At 34.0% G+C, this 24,192-nt stretch overlaps 1 protein-coding gene across 1 annotated transcript; it reads right to left on the minus strand.

Annotated features, from left to right (window-relative positions):
• LOC149528464 (ATP-dependent Clp protease proteolytic subunit-related protein 4, chloroplastic-like) lies at positions 1–15,177 on the minus strand. Its single transcript, XM_089808037.1, has 3 exons — positions 15,030–15,177; positions 1,329–2,014; positions 1–219 (listed from the first exon to the last, which is right to left on the minus strand). The coding sequence occupies exons 1-3, from the start codon at positions 15,175–15,177 to the stop codon at positions 1–3; spliced, it is 1,053 nt and encodes a 350-aa protein (XP_089664163.1).
• Between the last annotated feature and the right edge of the window lie 9,015 nt (positions 15,178–24,192).

Here is a 24,192-nt window from a genome sequence, read left to right on the forward strand (position 1 = left end):
CTAGCACAGACATTGCTTGCAAAGATGCAATGCTTGATGGAATAGAGCCAGACAAATTGTTGGAAAGTCCAACATCTGAAGCTGCTTCAGTTGCCTGATTTCTAGAGGAATGCTACCACTAAAGAGATTTCCCTTCATTATCAAGATTCGAAGCTCCGAAGGAATGCCAATCGTCTTTGGAATCTGACCTTCAAAGGAGTTATGCCCAATATCAAGAACCTTTAATCTTGAAAAATTTAGGATTGAACCGGGAAACACTCCATATAATTTATTATTCTTAATGACCAAGGAGAAGAGTTTACGGTTGTCAAACTCTTGGGGTATCGTTCCTTCTAAACTATTACCTCTCAAATTCAATACTCAAAGAAAATAATGAGAATTCACCAAATTGGGAGGAATTGTTCCAAGAATACAAAAATGCAATATAGAGAAGATTACTCCAAACTTGAGCGTTGAAAACACCAGGCTCATGCATTCCATTTATAACAGCAATTGTAATAAATGTACAGAAATATCTAAACTATTTTTTGGTGTATTATTAATGAGAGTAGTTGAAAAATACAACTCGAGGTGGCTATGGACGGTTGTGGACCTTATCTTGAAACCTCTTATTTGGAGGGCATGTTAAATGCTTGTTTTTAGAAACGTCTCTGTCAACCATACTATTGGAAAAGTAATTAATTTACTTTAACATCCCTCCTAAATTAATTACAATAGCTATACTTAATATCTACTAACTATCTAAATATCTCCCCATAATCTACATATGATGGGTCTTGGCCTAAAGCCTTGTTAGGTACCCATTTACAATCAGTTATCTCCTAAATACAATGGTTGGAATTCACAAGAATCTCTGAATGACAACCATGAGACAATTATGTCACTACTCTTAAGTCCAAAAGATGTCGAAGAGATACAAACTTGACTTCACTTAAACACTCCAGTGTTCTTTTTCATGGTATCAGAGCATTTGAAACAAGATATACTTACTTTCCAATACTCTATAATAATGTGAAATTTATGATCACTGATTGTTAAATAGAAATTTTAAAAGCTACAGATTAACATTTACTAGGATTGCTTGCTATGTGGGGTACCACACTAATAGAAGCTTGAACATTTTCTCGTACAACTTCGCTAATACACAATACTTTTGTGTAGATGAGATGACTAGTAAAATGATACATCCTAGCTAACAAGCAATTAAAATTAAGAATACTAGAATTATAATATTGTCCTTTTTACTAACAATTTTGGGGACTACAAATGTGTGTACAAAAAATCATTAACTAGAAAAACTAACGCGACCGGCATCTACACTAATGTACCATTGCTGAATCTTTATGTTGCTTTCGCTTAACCCTGCGAGCTTTCATCTGTCGAAGTTTTCCTTCATAACTAACTAGATCATATTCCTCTACATCCATGAGAGCCTTTTCAGGTTTCATTATCTTATCAACAATTCCATATTGAATCACATACTCTGCATTAAATACCTTTTGTTTTACAAGGTCATTTGCAAGCTCTTCCTTGGTTTTGCCAATTCCTTGGAACAAAAACTTGAGGAATATATCTATTTCAATTACCAATTCTTTTTCCCTTATCCACATGTCAATAGATTGACCACCCTTGGGAATCGCTTTTGGCAAGTGCAATTTTACCACAGTACCAGGCTGAGTGTAACAGCAACCTTTAGTTCCCAATGACAGTAACATTGTTGCCTGGCCTAAGGCTTGTGCAAGATTCAGAGTGTATTTCTTGCATTTAAGGGTATTAAACATATCTCCAATGGCATATGCATCATATTCCAATGTAACAGCCTCGCCGACTTCATTCTGTGTTCCTGTTGAGTGTATGTACAAGAAGATCAGTTTTTGACATTTATACATGCCCAGCCACATAAGTTCAACCAAAACGAGTTCTGTTATTTTGTCATAAAGCACAATGATTATGATACCACCACTATCAAATTTTTTCACGTATAAATTTGGATCATGAGGACTATTATGGAAGCCTTGAATTTGAAAATATTCATCAATTTTAGCATACCAAGCCCTTGGAGCCTGTTTGAGACCATATAAAGACTTCCTTAATTTGCAAACCAAATGTTCTTTCCCTTGAATTTCAAATCCGTGTGGCTGAGTCATATAAATTTCTTCATCAATTTCACCATTCAAAAATGCATTTTTAACATCCATTTGGTGTAGAGGCCACTTAAAATGAGCTACTAATGCTATAATAGCTCTGACAGTACTAATCTTTTCTACTGGGCCAAAAGTTTCTATGTAATCAATCCCTTCTTTTTGTGAATACCCTTTGGCCACTAGTCTTGCCTTATGTTTTTCAATACTCCAATCTGACTTGAACTTGGTCTTATAAACCTACTTATTGTTAACCACATTCTTACCTTTTGGCAACTCTATCAATTCCCAAGTGTTGTTCTTTATCAAGGAATCATACTCATTTTTCATAGCTTCTTCCCATTCATGTTTTCCTTTGGGCTCTTCATATGTTTGAGGATCATTAGTCTTCATTATGGTGGTCATTAAAGCATAATTAATTTGATGAGTCCTTTGATAAATTTTTTGAATGCTCTTAGTCTTTGGAGGAGGATTAGATTCTTCATCCATGTCGAAGGGTTCCTTAGAACTTTCACCAATTTCAAAATCATTAGGATCTTCATGATTCTCAATGGCCATGTGTGGAATAGGAGTGGATATTGGCATATCATCAAACCCCTCATTAAACTTGACATCCCTACTTGTAAACAAATCTTCCCCACTAGGATCATACAACCTATATCTTTTCCTTTGGTCATCATACCCCACAAAGATGCACTTAATTCTTTTCTTATCAAATTTCTTTTCTCTAATCTCGTCCGGTACATGGGCATAGGCTTCACATCCAAACACTCTAAAATACTTAACATTAGGTTTTCTTCCACTCCAAGCTTCTTCAAGATTCAAGAGTAATGTTTTGTAAAACATTTATGGGAGATCTATTCAAAACATGAGATGTGGTATTAATAGCTTTAGCCCATAGAAACAAAGGAAAATTCTTAGATTGTAGCATATAACATGCCATTTCCACTAAAGTCCTATTCTTCCTTTCAACAATACCATTTTTTTGAGGAGTATATCTAATAGTCATTTCTCCTTTGATCCCATGATGCTCACAAAATGATTTGAACCTATTGTTTACATATTCTCCACCATTGTCAGTTCTAATTCTCTTGATCTTATTTCGACTTTCATTTTCCGCAAGAGCTTTAAACATTTCAAATTTGTTAAACACTTCATCCTTTTGTTTCAGGAAATAAACCCAAACTTTCCTTGAAAAATCATCAATAAATGTCAAGATATTCCTAGCTCCTCCCTTTGATGTTGGATTCATAGGACCACACAAATCACTATGGATAAATTCTAGACTTTTCTTTACTCTCCATGTAGACCTCTCAAAAGTTTCTATAGGTTGTTTACCAACCATGCATCTTTCACACACATTTGTATTTAATTTTATCCAAGGTAATCCATCAACCATATTCATCTTTGAAAGCATAGCCAAACTTTGATAATTTAATGAACATATCTTTGATGTCATAACTCACTTAAGGATGGATCTTGTAATGATATAAACCTTCTTATCAACACTAGCTAGAAATTTATATAGTCCATAACTCTCAACATCTCTAGCCACTATTTTGTATCCATCATTAATATTCTTGATTAGACACTTATTTGAATAAAACTCAACCTTATAACCATGTTGTGTTATTTGACTCATTGATAGAAGGTTTTTGGCCAACCTAGGTGTAAAATTCACATTAGTTATTTCCAAATTTTTACCATCATTACCTTTCATTGAAATCATACCTATTCCTTTTATGTCATGTGAACTATCATCACCAAGAAATATTTTTGCACCTCTCGTTGCTTCTAAAGAGGGAAAGATATTTTTGTTGTGAGTCATATGTTGGCTAGCTCTTGAATCAATATACCATACATTACTTGAATCTTCTTAAGTGGCCAAAGAAGGTATCATTATATGATGATCACCCTCTTCTTGAACAAAATTTGATTGTCTTCTTTGATTAAATCTCTTTTGCCATTTCTTAAAACATTGATCACTTGTATGCCCTTCTTTTCCATAATTGAAACATTTGATAGTATTTGCTCCTTTCTTATTGTAATTTCTCCATTCATTTTGTGGCTTTTGATAATTTTTCCTATTTTGATTATCTCTTTGTTGAGACCATTTGTAATGCCTTGTCTGGAGATCCTTGGAAACAAGGATTCAATTCAAGCAAAGATTTTTTTTTTTTACAAGTATGAATGCACATGTCAACATCATATAGGGATCACACAAATTGCAACGGAAGACTCCATCAAAAATTTGAGCAACCAATGAATCTCCAAACATCACAACCAAACATAAATGATGAACCATGGAAGGATGAAAACAAAAACAAAACCAAAACATACCAAATTCGAAATGCAATCCCAAGGTATTTGAGAACACCATAATGGGTATCCACAACATCTTAGAAAAACATCTAAACAAACTAGAAAGTGCCCACTATCCCCCTGGATAGGTTTTTTTAAAACCCAAGTGATACTTTAGATCAGCACCGTATGATACTTTCTAGTATTGTATGACCTTTCTAATGAAGGTGTGCAATACAATTGAGGATTGGGTGACACTTCCCAAGAAGGCATGTGATACTTTACCGGTATCACATGACCTTTCTCCAAGAGGTGTGCGATACAATAGAGTGTCGCACAATAGAGTTAACAAGGGCATGCAATACTTTCTAGTATCACAAGATTCTTCTCTTATGGACGTGCGATACTTTAAAGTATCAACCAATGCTAATGCATGCTTGTCCAAAGAAAGAAAGAATTACTCTAAAGGCCAAAACAAAGAATGAAACAGGAAAACAAACCTCCACACTAGGGAGTACTGAATCCTCATAGATCAAGGAGTGAACACTCGAGTGCATAAACAACAAGATGCCATAAACAAGAAAGAGGAATATCTATCCATCTAAGCCATAGCAGCAAAAGCACCTATTGAAAGCAACATCACAGTGTACAAAAATAACATCGAAATGTATAGAAAATGACATAGCAATAACCAAACAACCAAACTAAGTGCACAATTCCTCCTTACTATCAATAGCATCATAAGACCATCATAGATCTTAGCTATCCCCCACACGTAGCATCCCAAGCTACCAATCATATCATCGGTACTATTGTAATAGGGATGTCACTACGAAAACATGCTACAATATAAGCATAAGGAAATATAACATACTAGTAGTAAAGAATAAGATAATCCTCCAAGTAAATAACATCACCTTTCACATGTGAATCATCATAATAAGAAAATCTAACATGCTAAACCAATAAGCAATAGATAATCCAATACAACAATTCACATCATCTAGTCACATGTTAAACATCATAATATGGGAATGCATCAAATAAACTAACATCATCTAAACATGATATCCAAGCATTCCAATGAAAGCATAAATCACAAGAAAGCATACTCCAGAACTTGAAGTACCAAGTGAAAACATCCAACAATGATCGCGCTAGAACAATAGACCATCTCTCTACACCGGTCCCTAGTAGTGGTATGGAGATAATGATCTAACCACAAACACACAAAAACAACATCCATGGCTAACACTCACACTAGACAATATGATGGTTGTAACCAAGAACCTAAGACAATGCAAGTGGTACAGGCCATGTTCAAACACTCATAAGACTACTAAGTAGGGGTTGACATCATGGAGAGTCTCTTGGCATCGACAAGCCCAAGCTTGGATTGTGCAGATACAACATCCCTCAACGGAAAGGCTCTCACACATACATTTTATTATCTTAAGTTTTATTAACAAACACATTTTCTTTAGTTATCACTTATTTAAAACTTCCTTTTCCAACCTCTGGCCCCATAATCACCAAGCTGAGAGATAGAATCCCACTCTATATGCTACCCTATTCTACCCATGCTCATCCTACGAAAAGTGCCCATGAGAATGCATACTCCCATCCCAACCCCAATGAACATAACTTCTGGAAGTACCATAGAAGGTCGAGATCCGCAAGTCCTTTAAAAAATGTATGCATATGTACTTGTGTGTGGCACACCACCATCACGAAGATCATAACACAAGGACTAGATGAGAACACAATGCAAAATAACACCCAATCGAAATCAACTCAATAGGATGGATTCTCATGAATCCCAAAGCCAATAAAACCATACATCATAAAATCACTCAACTCACCTCAATCTGAGATTTTGGGTTCTGCACGAATCCCAATGATGCAACAAGACCAAACATCATGAACTCACTCAACTAACCTCAATCTAGGAGCATGGATTCTACACGAATCCTAGTGTCCACAAAACAATAACAAAGGTCTAAAGGAAACCATAACACCAAATATAAAATCACTCAACCAAACACAAAGTTGGTAGTACGGATGTGACACACATCCCATGCAAACACAAAAGTGCAACAATGGTCTAACTAACATCCAAACAGATGATCCAAGTCAACAACCAATAGTGAACCAAGAAAGCCCAAGAAAATAGGGTAGTATGCAAAATAAGGTAAAAACCCCAAAATTTTGAAAAACTTTAAAATTAAAATCCATTTGACCTTTGGGTACAAAAACCTCAAAAAATAAAAAATAACTGAGTTTGGACACCATATGCAAAAATGGCCAACATAACGGTGCAAAACTCCAAACCCTCATCTCAAAAAATAGGAAAATGTTCGTATCTGCCCAACTGGGTAAAACTAGCATATAGAAATAGAGGAAAACACTAGTTCTTAGCCTCCAAACAAATGGCTACCAAAAACAAAAGCCAAAACAATAAAATAGGAAAGCCCTACCTCACAACCAAAAGGGAAAAATAAAAATCAGAACATAAAATAAATAGCCCATAGAAGTAACTGAAAATCAGTACAATCCAAGGTTTCCCCAAGCTGGATCCAACGAGCTCAAACTCGTGATGATCCCATGCCTGTAGCTCCCACAATGAACAAAATAGTAAATCCTCATGAAGAAGATTTTGGGTTTTACTCTCAAACATTCAAATTCAAAAGTGAGAAGTGAGGAATTAAATTCCTTTTCGGATATTTATTATTTTTCTAGTGAATAATCACTTAGGGCAAATAACCAACCAACCTAGTTAAACTCTGAATTGACCCAAATGAAAATAGGCTATTCCTAGAAATAGGAATTCATCTATGGTAAGGCTTCTAAAAAATAAAATAAATTAATTTAAAAACTCGAAAACCCAAAAACAAAAAAATTTCCTTAACAACTTTCAAGATAGTGCAAAACTCTAAATGTATAGACATGCTCACCGGTCTAATCACATAATGCAAATGAGTTTGGATTTAATAATCATCGAAAGGTTTAATTAAACAATTAAAATAAGGGTACGTCAACCATACAAGGATGACATTGGTAAAATATGAATGGTTGAATCACTAACTCCATGTGCCACTGCCAGGGATATAAATCTTACACACTAAACAATATGATCAAGTGTAATTGCATATAATAACATAGCCAAAGCAATAAATGCATTAAATCACCTAATTTAATCATTTGTTTAATTATCTCAAAATAATCTATTTATATCACTCATGTACGCATAAAGCATAACAACACAAGAATGAAGTAAATAACCATAGCATTAAATCCACCACATAACATATATATCTAAATATCAGATAACCAAATATCATCACAAAACACATTGCCATCTCAAAAAGGCATCATCATGCAATATGATCAAATAAACAGCATAGTAATCTAACATGTATGATACTGAAATCAAAGTATAACATCTAACCCTCAGGTCATCTCAAATGTAAAACACAATAGGAGTAACAAAATATCTCTCAGATCAAAATATAACAAGGTAAATATCTGTAGCACATAACCAATGAATCCAACATGGACAATCCATTTCTAATTATTAAAGCATTTAATAATAGCTATTAAAACAACATGAAAAGGCACTTAAAATATATAAGTGAACATAGTCATAAACATTACTAACCACTGCTATAGGAACCTAGTCCAATGTAGCATGGTAATAGCACATAGTGCAATATATGCACACATCTCAAGGTCATCACGAAAAAACCTCACGATACTACATCGATTCCAGTAACCACTAGCACAAACATTAGTAAACCATAAATCAAATTATAATCTCATAAATTAGCCAAAGCATAATCAAAACAATTGATACAATAACATAAATCCAATCACCTCAACGGTGTAGACCACTCATGGTCATAATCATGATCCCTTCTCAATGAAAGATCAACAAGGTTGCATCCATCAGGATGACTTATAGAAGTCAAATGGAAGAGGCACTACACCATTGTCTTTGATTATTTCTATATTGATTCCCTTGATTAGGTCTTTGATTTTGATATGTTCTTTCTTGATAATAATTCGTGTATTTTCCTCTAGCTACAAATGCTTGACTCTTGCTAGACTCACTTGTAAACTTGTGAAGCCTTTCTTCTTATTTAACAAAGCACCATATACTTCTTCCAGTTTTATATTTTCAAAATTTTCAATTAATTCTAAGTATGAATGGAATTATTATACTCCTCTAGAAGACTTTTAATTAAAAATTCTACGATTTCATCACTCTTTATACTCAACCTTCATCATTGCAAGTTGATTTCTTAAATTTTTCAATTTAGCAATATGGTCATTCATGCTATCTCCTACTTTCATTTCTAATGAGTTAATTGCCTCTTAATATCCATTACTTTTAACTTACTTGTTCTTTCATACATTGTTTGTAAAGTTTCCCATATTGCCTTTGTTATTGTTAAAGCTTGAACATGAGGCTTAATCCTTGGACTAATTTGCCACAATTTAACTGTAGCACATGAATTCATATCTTTTTTATTGCATTTATTAAGTTCATCTTGATCCTTTACCTCCTCTTCTGTGACTACTTCCCATAAATCTTTCATTTGTAAAATTAACTTCATCTCACATTTTCAATTAGCATAATTTGAACCATCCAATTTTTCACTAACCACAAGATTAGACATCTCACCAGCCATAGTTAAATTTCCAATCAAATACCAACTCACATGCACACAATCACACAAACATCATGCATCTAGCAAAGACCACGCCTTGATATTAGCCTTCTTAAGAACCAATCAACCAAAAAATGCAAAGGCTTCCAAAATTACCACTTTCAACTTCCCACACAAATCTTTCGAAGTGAACTCACAAAATGTAGAAAGAATTTCCCCACTCAACCTATGACCTACTAAACCCATAAATTGTAGGTACGAAGGTTTGCCTGAGCAGGAAAGAAGAGTGCATGTTAAGCCATTGCCATCCAAATCCAGAGTTTTGAGAAAATGGAGGTTAAATAAAGTATCAGAAATTATGCCCACTTGGATAGAAAGGGAAAAATCAAAGGCACCAATGTATTTTACATGGTTCATTATGTTGTTGCAAGCAATCTTGTCCCACGTGTAACAATCAGTTCCATTCATCCATGAATTGAATCTCCCACTAGAGTCGTTCGAGGAAGATTTGAAGGTTAAAATAGCTTCAGACTCATAATCAAGGCATCTACAGAGACATAGATTTTGCTTGTTGGATAGGGTAGTGAACACTAAAGCAACAATAATGAACTTCAACAGAGAATTTTGTGGAGCTCTTGTCATTTCAATAGCTTTAGAGATTACCATGGCTGCTTCGAAAAATAGAGTGGTGTAATCCATTTTATAGAGATTGAGGAGGAAACGAGAGCAATCTATGCCTAACAATATGCTCCATCTACAAAACAATCAATGCAGATACAAAGTTTGTCCTTTTACGATAGAAAATACTTCATATTTCACGTGCAAATAGAAATACGAACAGGTTTCTTAGAGTTAGGACTGAAAATTATTTGTAAAAGGTCATAGTAAAGATTTCAATTCAAAGTAGACAATGTATTTGGCCCTTTACTTTCACTAAGTCAGGTCAAGAGTCAAGTCAAGCTAGCTGGCATGTAGGATTGGGATTGATTTGGTTGTTGAACTTCATATTTGGATGAATATATTTTATGACTAGGTCTATTTTGGATTTGATGAATCTTATTTATTTTAAATTTAGCATATTGATAAAGTCCTATCATCTTATTAATAGGTATTATATTAGAATTTAAAGGTTTTTCTTATTTAATCAAATAGATATAACATGTTTCACTGAATTTTCATTGATGGAGAATACTGGAAGTTAGATTTCTATCTAATAAATTAATTTAAAATAATTTATTTAATTAATTAGTGTTAAAATGATGTCAATGGTGCTTGAAAGAGCTTAATATGATTAGTAAAAGTAGTGATGCAATTGTGTCATTCAAAGAGGTGATAAATTTTAGAATTTTACCTTTTTTCTATCTTTGAAATGCAATGTAATTTAACACAAAATTGGCATAGATGTTAATCAAAATAAAAGTGTTGACATGATTCCCTACTTATTTGTGAAATTAAGGATCGAGCGAGCATGTAGGTAGGTTAGTACTAACTAATTCACCTTTTGATAGGAAATCTAGGTATCAAATGACTCAGAATGGAGCTTGATAGGAAGAAGGAAGGGAGGTTAGAATTGTCACACTACTGAGGATGCAATACAAATATATGAAAAATAAATTAGATAAGTGGATCTAAAAGATGTTGTAACAAATATATGAAACAACATTTAGATGGGTGAATATGAAAGATGTTGTAAAAGGTTTCATTTATGTTTAAATCTATACTACATGCATTTTGTATGTACATATGAAATAAATGTGCAAAGGACTAGTTATATATATAATTACAAGTAGCATTTCACTTGAAATTTCTGGTATTGTGTTATATTCAAGGATATCAATGTTGCATATTGAATCTTTTTATACTTTTGCCAAGATGATTGTAATTATGATTAAGAATGTTTCATCCATTACAAAATGCCTCTTGAGAATTATTTGTGATAAGACCATCTTGCTTCATTGTGGTGGAGTCATTCTCGAGTTGAAATCTTTTATGCATGATCTAATCTAATCAATTGCATTAGAATAATGTATTTAATTTAAATGTACTCTCCACTCTAAATGATGTTCCATGGAGCATGTAGGTAGGTTAATATTGGCTAATTTATCTTTTGATAGGAAATCTAGGTAACAAATGACTAAGAATGGAGTTCGATAGGAAGAAGGAAGGGAGGTTAAAATTGTAACACATAGTGGGGATGAGGTACAAATACATGAAACAACATTTAGATGGGTGAATCTAAAGGATGTTGTACCAAATATATGAAACAACATTTAGATGGGTGAATATGAAAGATGTTGTAAAAGGTTTCATTACTATTTAAATGTGTACTACATGCATGTTCTATGTGCATATATGGAATAAATGTGAAAATGACTAGTTATATGTATATAGTTACAAGTGGCATTTCAATTGAAATTTCTAGTATTGTGTTCTATTCAAGGATATCAATGTTGCATATTGAATCTTTTTATTCTTTTACCGAGATGAATATAATTATGATTAAGAATGTTTCATCCATTACAAAATGCCTCTTGATAAATATCCATGATAAGACCATCCTGCTTCATTGTGGTGGAGTCATTCTCAGGTTGAGATCATTTTTGCAAGATCTAATCTAATCAATTCTATTAGAATAATGTATCTAATTTAAATGTACTCTCCACTCTAAATGATGTTCCAACAAGCATGTAGCTAGCTTATTCATCTTTTGATAGGAAATCTAGATATCAAAAGACTAAGAATGGAGTTTGATAGGAAGAAGGAAGGGATGTTAAAATTTTCACACGTAGTGAGGATGGGATGAAAATATTTGAAACAACATTTAGATGGGTGAATCTGAAATCTATGTTGTACCAAAGATGTGAAATAACATTTAGATGGGTCAATATGAAAGATGTTGTAAAAAGGTTTTATTTCTATTTAAATCTGTACTACATGCATGTTGTACATGTGCATATATCAAACAAATGTGAAAATGACTAGTTATATACATAATTATAGATGGCATTTCACTTGAAACTTTTGGTATTGTGTTTGATTCAAGGACATCATTGTTGCATATTGAATCTCTTTATTCTTTTAATGAGATGAATATATTTATGATTATGAATGTTTCATCCATTATGAAATGCCTCTTGAGAATTATCTATGATGAGACCATCTTGCTTCATTGTGGTGGAGTCATTCTCAAGTTGAAACTTTTTTTGTAAGATCAAATCTAATATATTGCATTAGAATAATGTATCTAATTTAAATGTATGCTCCACTCTAAATGATGTTACAGTGAGCATGTAGGGGCACTGGCTAAATAGTCAAATATTTGTATCGGCCTAAAGCTAGTGCCATTACTTTCATTCTATGTTTCCAACAAAACATTCAGACCTCTAACATCATTCATTTTTTATATTTATGCTCATCCTATGCCAGTACAAAATGAATGCATGCTCTATATGGTAATGTCCAAGCATTTATACCAAGAGCATAGTTTATTGAAAATATAAATTATATGATGTTTTTTCTTTAAATCGTAATTTTTTTTGTTTTAAAGCTCTTAATTTATTAAAATAATTATTTTACATAATTCTTCTATTTAATATTAGTATTAATATCTTTATACTAATCATTAAAAAAAATAGATTTAAACCAAGGTAAAAATAATTTTAATATAAATTGTTTTTTGATTTAGAATAATTCAATTGAAATAGATCTATTTTATTTTTAATAAATAAAAGACTTTAATTTTATAATTAAAATTTATTAAATTTAAACAATATTTCAATATACTTATTTTTCAATTTAATAATATTGTTGATTTTATATAAATATAATTTTGTTTTGCAGTTAAAATTTTTTAATTTATAATAATTTTTTATATATTTAATTAATTTAATTTATCTTAGTTTATTTCAACATTGTTAGAATTCTTAATATGTCATCACACATGTTATATAGAATTAACTTTATAATATTTGTGTAAGTACCAATTATAATGTACAAGTACAAATAATTTCAATTATCTAGAGAAATCCAAATGATAAGAAGGGAGTGTCCTATAAGACAATCTCTAAAATATAAGATGAATTATCTATCTACACTATACAAGGCTACTATTATGAAAATAGAGGGTGTCTTGATGGATAAAAAAATAATCATATGCCATATTTAAGTACCATTTTACATTATAAAACAAATTATCTAACAAAATAAGTTTTTTTTAAATCTAAACACTAGTATATTTTATCTTAACAATCTACATACTAATATTACATTTCAATAATAATATTTTAATTATATTATTATTATTTTGTATGTCATAAAAATTCATTAGATAAGGGTACAGGATAGGGACATATGTTTGTAGAGATTGAGACATTTTAAACATATGTTTATGGCCAATAGTAGTGATGTTTGGGTATTTTTTATAATTATGAATGTAAATTTGTTTAACTCTTACATTTTTATTTTTCATTAAAATCTTATATTTAAATACATTAAAATCTTATATTTAAATAAATTAAAAATAATATATTATTGTATAAAGTATTAATTACAATAATATTAAATAATGTATTTCTTTTTTTATATTTTTATAGGCAATTAAACATAAACCACATTTTAAATTCTTAAGCAATGAACAAATATATGCTCCTATAAAATCAAATTGAATTATAAAATAGGTTGAACATATTAAAATTATTTCCAAGTTTAATATTATAAATACCAAATTATATTCTTTCATTTATTATAAATGTATTTATTTTAATAAAAATATTCTAAATTGAAAAAAAAAAAGATTCAAAAAATATTTTTTAAATTGATGAATTGTAAAACATACTAGTAAATACCTATGTTTTAATTTTAAAAAGCAAACTTATATTATATAGAAAATGTTTTTGTGCTCTTATACACAATGCTACAAAGTGAAAATAAAAAAATTAAATTAAGGAAAGTTGTAAAAGTTGGAGCGGTGAGGGTTTCTTGCTTCATGCGAACTTTTAGTTTTCTTGTGTACGACTCTTCGTCTGAGCTTTCCTTCTATAGGCACCATTTGTCAAACCACATTTACTACAGGAGCTTTTAGGTTAGGATATTATGGCTCCAACTAGCAGTGAACTAGTTGTTTCTAGTATTCACGTTGCTACTTCAGACTACCATGGCGCTGCCTCAGAAAAAATGCCCACACAAGTTTGTCCCGAAGATCTTTCACGAGGTAATCCTAACATTATCCTTCCTTTGCAAGAATTTGATGCTGCTTGTGACTAGTTAGAGAAACATACCTTGATAGGTTATTTTGTTGGTAGGACTCCTCCTGAAGCTATGCTTCGAGACTGGGTTAAAAAATGTTGGAATCCTCATGGAGTTTGCCTTGATGTTGTGCAAAACCTTACCAAAGGTTTTCTTTTCCAAAAATGGTCCCAAGACTTCACAGTCTCGAATGATAAAAAGCTTAGGGTTCCTGTGTGGGTCGAGTTTCCAGGTCTTCCCTTGCCATGCTAGCCTTTCATTAAGTCCATTGTCAAGGCCCTTGGTAAAGTTGTCACCAAGGAGCCTGAGAAATTTTTTAATTCTCACCCACAACGACGCGTTTGCATCGAAGTTGATCTTTTCAAGGATCTCAAGGATTCTGTGGAAATCCAGATTGGAGCTTAAACCTTCTCCCAGAAGGTGCTTTACTTGAATCTATCTAACACTTGTTATAGGTGCCACTCCACGAAACACAAGATCAAGGATTTCCCTTTGGCTATGCCTAGGGTCAAGCCCATGCCTAAAGAAGCACCTGCCAAATAGGCCAAAGGACAAAAGGAAAAATGGGTTAATGTTGGACGCAAGGGCAAGGTTCCCTTGAATCCCTTGTCCCCCAAGAAATCTTATGTGGTGGTCGTCACGGTTCCTCCCATTCCCATAGGAGCATCCACACCGGCTAGCATGGGGACACAAGCGGCTTCCACGGTGCCTATTTTGGGGGTTTCGTAGGTTCCAAACCCTGCTAGTATGCAGGGGATTAAGGCAGCTGCTAGGGTTTCTACCTTGGCTAGGGTTCGTGCTCCTCTTGTAGTTTCTTCCATCGTGCCATTAGTGACAAGGCATTCTCACAGTCCTCCTAGATGTGTGGAGATACCATAAGTGAAACTGCAGGCTGTAAGGTTAGAGGATCTCTCATTTGACTTCCACCCAGTTTCTACCTTCTTGCAAAATAGCTACTCCTCTCTTGAGGATGAGGATGATATGAAAGAGGTCTCATGAACTTCCTCTCCTGGAATGTTTGAGCTCTTATAGACCTCCCCAAAAAATTCTATGTCCGAGACTCCCATCATAGACTTGGTAATTTAGATTTTCTCTACCTACAAGAAGTTAAGATTTCTGGTTTCATGCTTTCTACTGCATGTTGCATCATTTGGAAAGATGGCATTATGTTTTCCTCTCAACATGAACTTAGTCTAGGTGGTATAGTTACTCTCTTGTCACCTTGCCTTCATTTTGCTATTATTTTGCACGATTTTGACTCCACACATAGAATTCTTTGGCTTTTACTTTCCATTCACAATCATTCTTTTGGAGTCATTAATGTTTATGCCTCCAATGATGTTGTGGAAAGGTCCCAGATGTGGGTTTGGCTAGCTAACAACTTGCCTCCTGCTACTTGGGTCATGTGTGGGGACTTCAATATGGTTGAAGTGGCATCTAACAAAGATGACATTATGCCCCTTCAGTGGACAACTAGGGAAAGAGAAGCCTAGTAATACATGTGAAATAAATTGGGCCTTTTTTATCGCAATACGAACCACCACCAGGGTAGTGGGGTTTGGCACACTTGATCCAACTTTTGAGCTGGCTCTGACCGCATTTTAAAATGTCTCGATCATGCTATGATCTCTGCACAATATTTTTTCTCTTTTCTTGAAGATCAAGATTTGCCTGTCATTCCCGTAACAAATGTGACATTATCCGACCACTATCCCAGCTATTTTTTCATTTCTTGGCAAACAGCTATCCCCAAGGTGGCCAAGTCTCAATTCTTCCTCAACACGTCTGTGTTGCTGCATGCTTCCACCATCTCACACATCCAAGGTGTCTAGAATTTAGAGCCACGTCTACCATCCCAACAGAGATGGATTCAACGGTGGAATGATGCCATTACCAGAACTGTTCAATTTTTGCGCATCTATGGGCGCCAACTGAAAATTTTTAGGAAATGCTCTTATGAAGCCAACACCCTCACCCTCAAAAAAGCCTCTAAGGCTCTCTCCTTCAACCCCTTTGATGTGGATTTGCAAATTCACCTTGCCAAGCTTTGCCATGACAAGCAAATTGCTAACAACTATGCTACCCGTGGAGCTCAAATCAAGGCCCGTCTCCATTGGTTGGAGGTTGGCGATAAAGCCTCAAAGGAGTTCTTTCAGGCTCTCTGGGCCTATCATACCAATGTTGGGATTAAAAAGATCAAACAGGGAACGACTATTCTATCCAATCTCCCTGACATCCTACAAGCATTTGTTCATCGTTATGAGAATGTCTTTGCTTCGTAGGGAAATTTGGTTACTCAGGAGGAAGCTCTCAAAAAGTGTATCTCTGTTACTCCAAACTGCCTTGCGGTTGAGCAACATGCTTTCTGTGAGCAACTTCTTTCCCTCAAAGACCTTAAAGAGGCAATTTACTCCGTGGTAGATTACAAGTCTCCTGGGTGTGATGGCTTTCCCTGTGAATTTTACAAACACCTCTGGGAACAAATAGGTCCTGACCTGCACAAAGTCTATCTCGAAGCATATCATACTAAAGCTTAGGAGCGATAATAAATAAAGGGAATATCAAAATCATACCTAAAGCTGGTGATCCTGAGGACATATGCAATTGGAGGCCCATTACCCTTCTGAATGTGTCTTATAAGATCATTGCCAAGGCACTCTCTCTCAAAATCAGGCACACATTGCCTTTAATTGTGTGGCCTAAGTAAACTGGCTTCATCAAGTCTATTTATATTCTTGACAACATCATTGCTATCTAGGAAGGTATGGAATGGGCTTGCAAGTCGAAGCAGCAGGCTATCTTTTTAAAGATAGATTTTGCTAAAGCCTATGATCGCATTGAATGGCCCTTCATCTTGGCTATGCTTCAAGCTCTGGGTTTTGGTCCCAATTTTCTTCAGTCCATGGAGATGCTCTTTGGTGATGCTAATGCTTGCATTACCATCAATTAGTCGCAATCTAAGGCTTTTGGATTTTTTCGTTCAATCTAGCAAGGTTTCCCTCTAGCTCTAGTGCTTTATGTCCTTGTTGCTGAAGGTTTTGGCTATTTGCTAGCTCATTCTGTGTCTTCAAGGCTGGTTCATGGCATTTCCCTACCTGAATCTTCCTCCCAGTTAGTCAATGGTCATTTTGCTGATGATTCCTTTCTTACTTTTCTTGAGGATGAAGAGAACATAAAAAATTCTTTAAATTGTCTGGACACCTTTTGTCAAGCCTCTGGCTTTGCCATCCAATGGCATAAAATGCTCTACTACCGCCAGTCCTTTTTGCTAGCTCCACCTTGGCTCAGCCAGTTCCAATGGAAATGGATTACTCACAGGAAAATCTTCTGCTTTCTTGGCATTCCCTTTGCCTTCCAGGACTCTCTTGTGGAGCTTTGGAATGTTGTGCTTGCCAAGATTAGCAAAAGGCTCGACTATTGGCTCACCAAGCCACTTTCTCTTGCTAGTAAATTCTAGATTTGTTCTAAGATTCTGGCCACCACTCATGTGTGCTATTCTTCCTATTGGGCACCCTCCAAAGCTTCCTATCTCAAGTTGGAATGTTTTCTTAGAGATTTTCTTTGGGCTTCTAGTTCTGACAATCATGGTTTTCACAAAGTTGCTTGGGATTTTCATTATCTCCCAAGGGAGTCTGGTGGTCTTGGCCTTTTCCACTTGGAAACAAAGCCTTTCTCTCTATGCAAAATGGATTATCTGAGCTATTTTTGGGGACAAATCCTGGAAGATTCTGGTCTACATTTCTTTCGGCTTCCCTGTTAACAAGCCTGCATGGAAGGGGATTGGTTTTCAAACCCTTCTCATCATGCATGAACTAGTGGCCATTCAGGGCTCATTTTTTATTAAGAGTATCTGGAAAGCCTAGGAAGCTCTTAAGTCATGGCTTTGTTGGGCTGGAGATGAGTTTTGCAATGGGCTCTCCTTGAATCAACAAAACATTTGGTGGTCTCCCCTGTTTGCAATTCAGGGTACTCCTCTAGCCAAGATTCAAGGTGCCAGTGCTCTGCATTTTTTTAAACGTGGCACCCGAACTCCTAAGGATCTCTTTTCAAGAGTCACCATGAGTTTATAGTCATGAGAAGATATGCAAGTTTAGTACCACCTTGTCAGTATGGATCAACAGACCTTTGACCTTCTACTATCTTCCATCCCTGTGCACCTAGTTCATAAGGTGGGGATTCACTTTGTTCGACCTTGGTGGCATGATTGGAAGTGGTATCCTACCACTCCATTTGCTAATTATAAGCCCAATATGGGGTATAGATGGCTCTCGCCCCATCTTTTGATGTCGACATGCTTAACCAATGGTGGCATTTGTAATCTTTGCTTTCTAAATGGAGAAAATGTTTTGACACCATTTGGAGTGCTATTATAGAACCCAAGATTGCCCACTTTGCTTGGTGCCTTGCCTTCCAAGGTCTTCCCCTAGGGCCTCGGCTCAAGCACATTGGGGTTTTTGATCCCAGATGCCCCTTCTGTGGTCAACCTGAGTCCTTTTTGCATATTTTTTGGTTTTGTAAGCATGCTCAAAATTATTGGCATTGGATTCATGATTTTTTCAAGCCTTTTAGGCCTGAACCATTTTCATGGCACATGATCCTGTTGGCTGATTCCCCCAGAATTCCTCAAAAATTCGATTAGATTTGCCATACCTTTAGGATGGAAATTTTGTTTTCTCTGTGGAAAGATAGGAATTTTGTTCTGTTCACTCACAATTTTTTGGATGTTAACATTGCTATGTACACTAAGGCATTCATTTGTAACAATGTGATTATGCAGATCTAGGTGCAAGCTAATAAAGGTTCCCTAGAAGTTGCTCACTTACAAGAATTGTTAAATCACTAGGGCAATTCTCCTTGCACCATTGCCAGAGTTCCTCCAAATGCCTTGGCTGATGCCTTTACGCCTCGTGGCCACTGTTCTCATCGCTAGTCGTTAGGCTGCCACTTGCACATGCCGCGCTCCCAAGCTTCTCGCCACTGCTCTCCTAGTGGTGATGATGGTGGATGGAGGTGCCACTCTGCTTCCCTGCCCCATGGTGGTTCTGGTTGGTCCCCGGCTCTTCCTCTTGGGCCTCAGCAAGTGCAATTTTGGAAATTTCCTCACTTGGCTTTGGTGATTTCTCCTCTGCAGCTAGAGGTTAAGGATGTGGAGGCTACCCCTAATCCTACTGCTATTGATGATGGTTGGACTATTCCCAGTCTGCCCCACAATCCCACTGATACATGGGGATTTCCTGATAAAGATTATCCTCCTCCCTCGGCTAGCACTACCTTTGGTAGCTTGAGGTTGTTTATTCTTTTTTTTATGAATAGATGTTGTTTTCAGCTAAGGCTGTGTTTTTAAGTTCGGCTTCAACCATGTGAACTCTTTCATGGGGTGATCTTGTATCCCCCGACCCCTCTTTTGTGAATTTTATTCTTTGTATATTTTATTAATAGAAAAGGACTGCTCATCAAAAAAAATAAAAAATTTAAAAGCACTATACCACTAACCCCTAATTTATTTGACCAATTTCACCATTTATGGTGAAAGAGTAAAATTTATCACAAGGATATGAAGGAAAGGAGGAATTTATGAGAGCTTTGAATTGATAACTCAAAGATAAGTGGAGTCCACACAAGCTATCTCTACAACTTGGTTGTACAATCTCACAAAATACATAGGATATAAAAAATAGATATTGACACATGTTTGCATGTTTTGATGCTAATGGAGAAGTGATGGAAGTAATGGCACTAGCTTCAAGCTAGTGCAAATATTTGATTGTTTAGCCAATACAACATGTACCTAGGTTAATACTAGCTAATTCATCTTGATAGAAAATCTAGGTATCAAATGAACAAGAATGGAGTTTGATAGGAAGAAGGAAGGGAGGTTAAAATTGTCACACATAGTGAGGATGGGATGCAAGTATTTGAAACAACATCTAGATGGGTGAATCTGAAAGATGTTATACCAAATATATGAAACAACATTTAGATGGGTGAATATGATAGATGTTGTTAAAGGTTTCATTTCTATTTAAATATGTACTACATGCATGTTGTATGTCGATATATGGAATAAATATGAAATGGACTAGTTATATATATAATCAAAGGTGGCATTTCTCTTGAAATTTCTAGTATTGTGCTATATTCAAGGATATCAATGTTGCATATTGAATACTTTTATTCTTTTATAGAGATGAATATAATTATAATTAAGAATATTTAATCCATTACAAAATGCCTCTTGAGAATTGTCTATGATAAGACCATCTTGCTTCATTGCGGTGGAGTCATTCTCAGGTTGAAATTATTTTTTGTAGGATCAAATCTATCAATTCCATTTGAATAATGTATCTAATTTAAATGTATACTCCACTCTAAATGATGTTCCAGTGAGCATGGAGGTAGGTTCATACTAGCTAATTCATCTTTTGATAGGAAATCTAGGTATCAAATGACTAAGAATGGAGTTTGATAGGAAGAAGGAAGGGAGGTTAAAATTGTCACAGATAGTGACGATGGGATGCAAATATTTGAAACAACATTTAAATGGGTGAATTTGAGAGATTTTGTACCAAATATATGAAACAACATTTAGATGGGTGAATATCAAAGATGTTGTAAAAGGTTTCATTTTTGTTTAAATTTGTACTACATACATGTTGTATGTGCGTATATGGAATTAATACACATGCAAAGGACTAGTTATATATAATTACAGGTGGCATTTCACTTGAAATTTTGAATATCCTGTTATATTCAAGGATATCAATGTTGCATATTGAATCTTTTTATTCTTTTGTTGAGATGATATAATTATGATTAAGAATGTTTCATTCATTATGAAATGCCTCTTGAGAATTATATATTATAAGACCATCTTGCTTCATTGGGGTGGATTCATTCTTGACTTGAAATATTTTTTGTATGATCTAATATAATCAATTGCATTAGAATAATGTATCTAATTTAAATGTACTCTCCACTCTAAATGATGTTCTAGGGAGCATGTAGGTAGGTTAATACTTGCTAATTCATCTTTTGATAGGAAATCTAGGTATCAAATTACTAAGAATGGAGTATGATAGGAAGATGGAAAGGAGGTTAAAATTATCATATGTAGTGAGGATGGGATGCAAATACATGAAACAACATTTAGATGGGTGAATATGAAAGATGTTGTAAAAGGTTTCATTTATTTAAGTCTATACTACATGCACGTTGTATGTGCATATATGGAATAAATATGCAAAGAACTAGTTATATATACAATTACAGGTGGCATTTCACTTGTAATTTCTAGTATTGTGTTCTATTCAAGGATATCAATGTTGCATATTAAATATTTTTATTCTTTTAACAAGATGAATATAATTATGATTAAGAATATTTCATCCATTATGAAATGCCTCTTGAGAATTATCCATAATAAGACCATCTTTCTTCATTGTGTTGGACTCATTCTTGGGTTGAAATCTTTTTTATATGATCTAATCTAATCAATTGCATCAAAATAATGTATCTGATTGAAATGTACTCTCCACTCTAAATGATGATCGAGTGAGCATGTAGGTAGGTTAATACTAGCTAATTCATCTTTTGATAGGAAATCTAGGTATCAAATGACTAAGAATGGAGTTTGATAGGAAGAAGGAACGGAGGTCAAAATTGTCACACGTAGTGAGGATGCGATGAAAATATATGAAACAACATTTAGATGGGTGAATCTGAAAGATGTTGTACCAAATATATGAAATAACATTTACATGGGTGAATATGAAAGATGTTTTAAAAAATTTCATTTATGTACAAATCTGTACTACATGCATGTTGTATGTGCAGAATGGGAATAAATGTGCAAAGGACTAGTTATATATATAATTAAAAGTAGAATTTTACTTGAAATTTTTGGTATTATGTTATATTCAAGGATATCAATGTTGCATATTGAATCTTTTTATTCTTTTATCAAGATGAATATAATTATGAATAAGAATGTTTCATCCATTACAAAATGCCTTTTGAGAATTATCCATGATAAGACCATCTTGCTTCATTTTGGTGGAGTCATTCTCGAGTTTTAAAAAAAAATTATGATCTAATCTAGTCAATTTCATTAGATAATATAGAGTACTATGTAATACTATATAATTCTATGATCCTAATATAGTATGTAATTATATTTAATACAAGCTATAATATTATAATAATAATATTTATTATGTAATATATAATAATAAAATATGAAATATCAATTTTACATATTATTATATCTTATGTTGAACTACCAAACATATTTATATATGTAACTTGTAAAACTTTTTTGTTTTAAATGTATAATATGGTCCCAAATTTCCTAAAATTTAAATTTTTTTCTTTTTTTGCCACTAATTAGGTACCTAGTCTGGTTTCAAGTACCCAATTAGGCTTGATATTTACCAAGCCTATTTGGTCAACTCAAAAAATGTGTTTGAGCCATTTTTATCTAGCACCTAGAATTTGACTGATCACCAGACAATTTGACTAATCACCTCACGAGTTAAGCCATGTTTATCTAACATCCTAACTACTCTAAAATAATATGTCAAGTTGGCATAACCCTAATTTTCTCATTTTTCACTACCACTTAAGTCCATAGTTTGGTTGACCATGATCTTGCACATACCCACATTCGCATATATATAATGTGTACAAATTACATCCTTCAAACTATATACATTCAAATCATCTAAAATTAAACATAATCTAAACTTAAAAGCATTAGATAGTAAAATCATATTTTTCTAATTTAATATGATTAAATTAAACATAGATATCCCTTTAAGACATGAACATTTAAAATCATACATCTTTACATTAACATGCTTAGAATCTAAATAAAAAAAGATAGTGAGGACATAACGATGAGACAGAAAGTGAGTGAAGAGAATGACGAGAGAGAAAATGAGGAGAGAGAGTAACCTGAGTGACTAAGAGAGAGTGCTTGGAGAGCTTGAACATTAGTTTGGAGAGAGAAATGGGATCTATAGAGAATGAGGAGAGATAGTGAGTCCAAAAAGAAAGCTTAAGGAGAGAGGAAAGTGACTAACAAGAGAGAAAACTTTCAAGGAGAGAGATAGCACAAGATGAGACACATAAAAGAGAGTGAGAAGAGAGAAAGTTTGAGGATAGAGAGAGAGAATGAGTCTTGTGAGAGGAAAGTGATTGAGGAGAGAGAAAATTTTCAAGGAGAGGGATAATGAGGACAACTCAAGTAAAGAGAGAGAATGAGGAGATAGAAAACTTGACAAGAAAGAGTGAGGAGAGATCGAGGAAAGTGAACTTGAGGAGAGAGAAAAATTTCAAGGAGAGATATAACTTGAGGAAAGTAAATGAGGAGATAGAAAGTGGGAAGAGAGACCTGAAAGTGAATGAGGAGACCTAAAAAACTTGTTGAGAGAGAAAGTGAGAAGAAAGAGAAATAAAGGCGAGAGAAAACTTGCTCAAGAGAGCATGAAGAGATCTAGCTCAAGGGACAAGAGACAAAGTGATGAGAAATACTGAGGAGGGAGAGTTTGAGGTTTCAAATGTTTTCTAGTATTTTTATTTTTTATGCATGTAGTTTAACTAAAGGCATAATGTTTTAAGTGTTAAATTTTTTCATGTATAGTTTAACTATTCAAGTATAATTATTTTAAGTGTTTAAGCATGTAGTTTAACTAGATTTTTTTTTTATATAAGCTTACAAATGTTATTCTATAAGTTTAAGTTAAAAAAATTTCAAGTTTTCCTAGTGTTTTTAAAAACCAAACTATTAAGAAATTATATATTTCCTACCTAACATTATTAAATAACACTATTAATTA

The sequence above is a fragment of the Cupressus sempervirens genome, chromosome 11 (assembly GCF_028749045.1).
Source record: "Cupressus sempervirens isolate cs-2001-9-10 chromosome 11, ASM2874904v1, whole genome shotgun sequence".
In the NCBI taxonomy this organism is placed as follows: domain Eukaryota; kingdom Viridiplantae; phylum Streptophyta; class Pinopsida; order Cupressales; family Cupressaceae; genus Cupressus; species Cupressus sempervirens.

Coding starts and splice junctions, on each gene's coding strand:
- LOC149528464 (XM_089808037.1), bottom strand. CDS start 15,177: ATGGAAGAAACTACAAGAGGAGCACGAACCCTAGCCAAGGTAGAAACC. Junction 2,015..15,029: donor TTGTGTCCCCATGCTAGCCG/GTGTGGATGCTC, acceptor TTCAAATTCAAG/GCTTCCATAATAGTCCTCAT. Junction 220..1,328: donor AACATAAAGATTCAGCAATG/GTACATTAGTGT, acceptor TCAAGATTAAAG/GTTCTTGATATTGGGCATAA.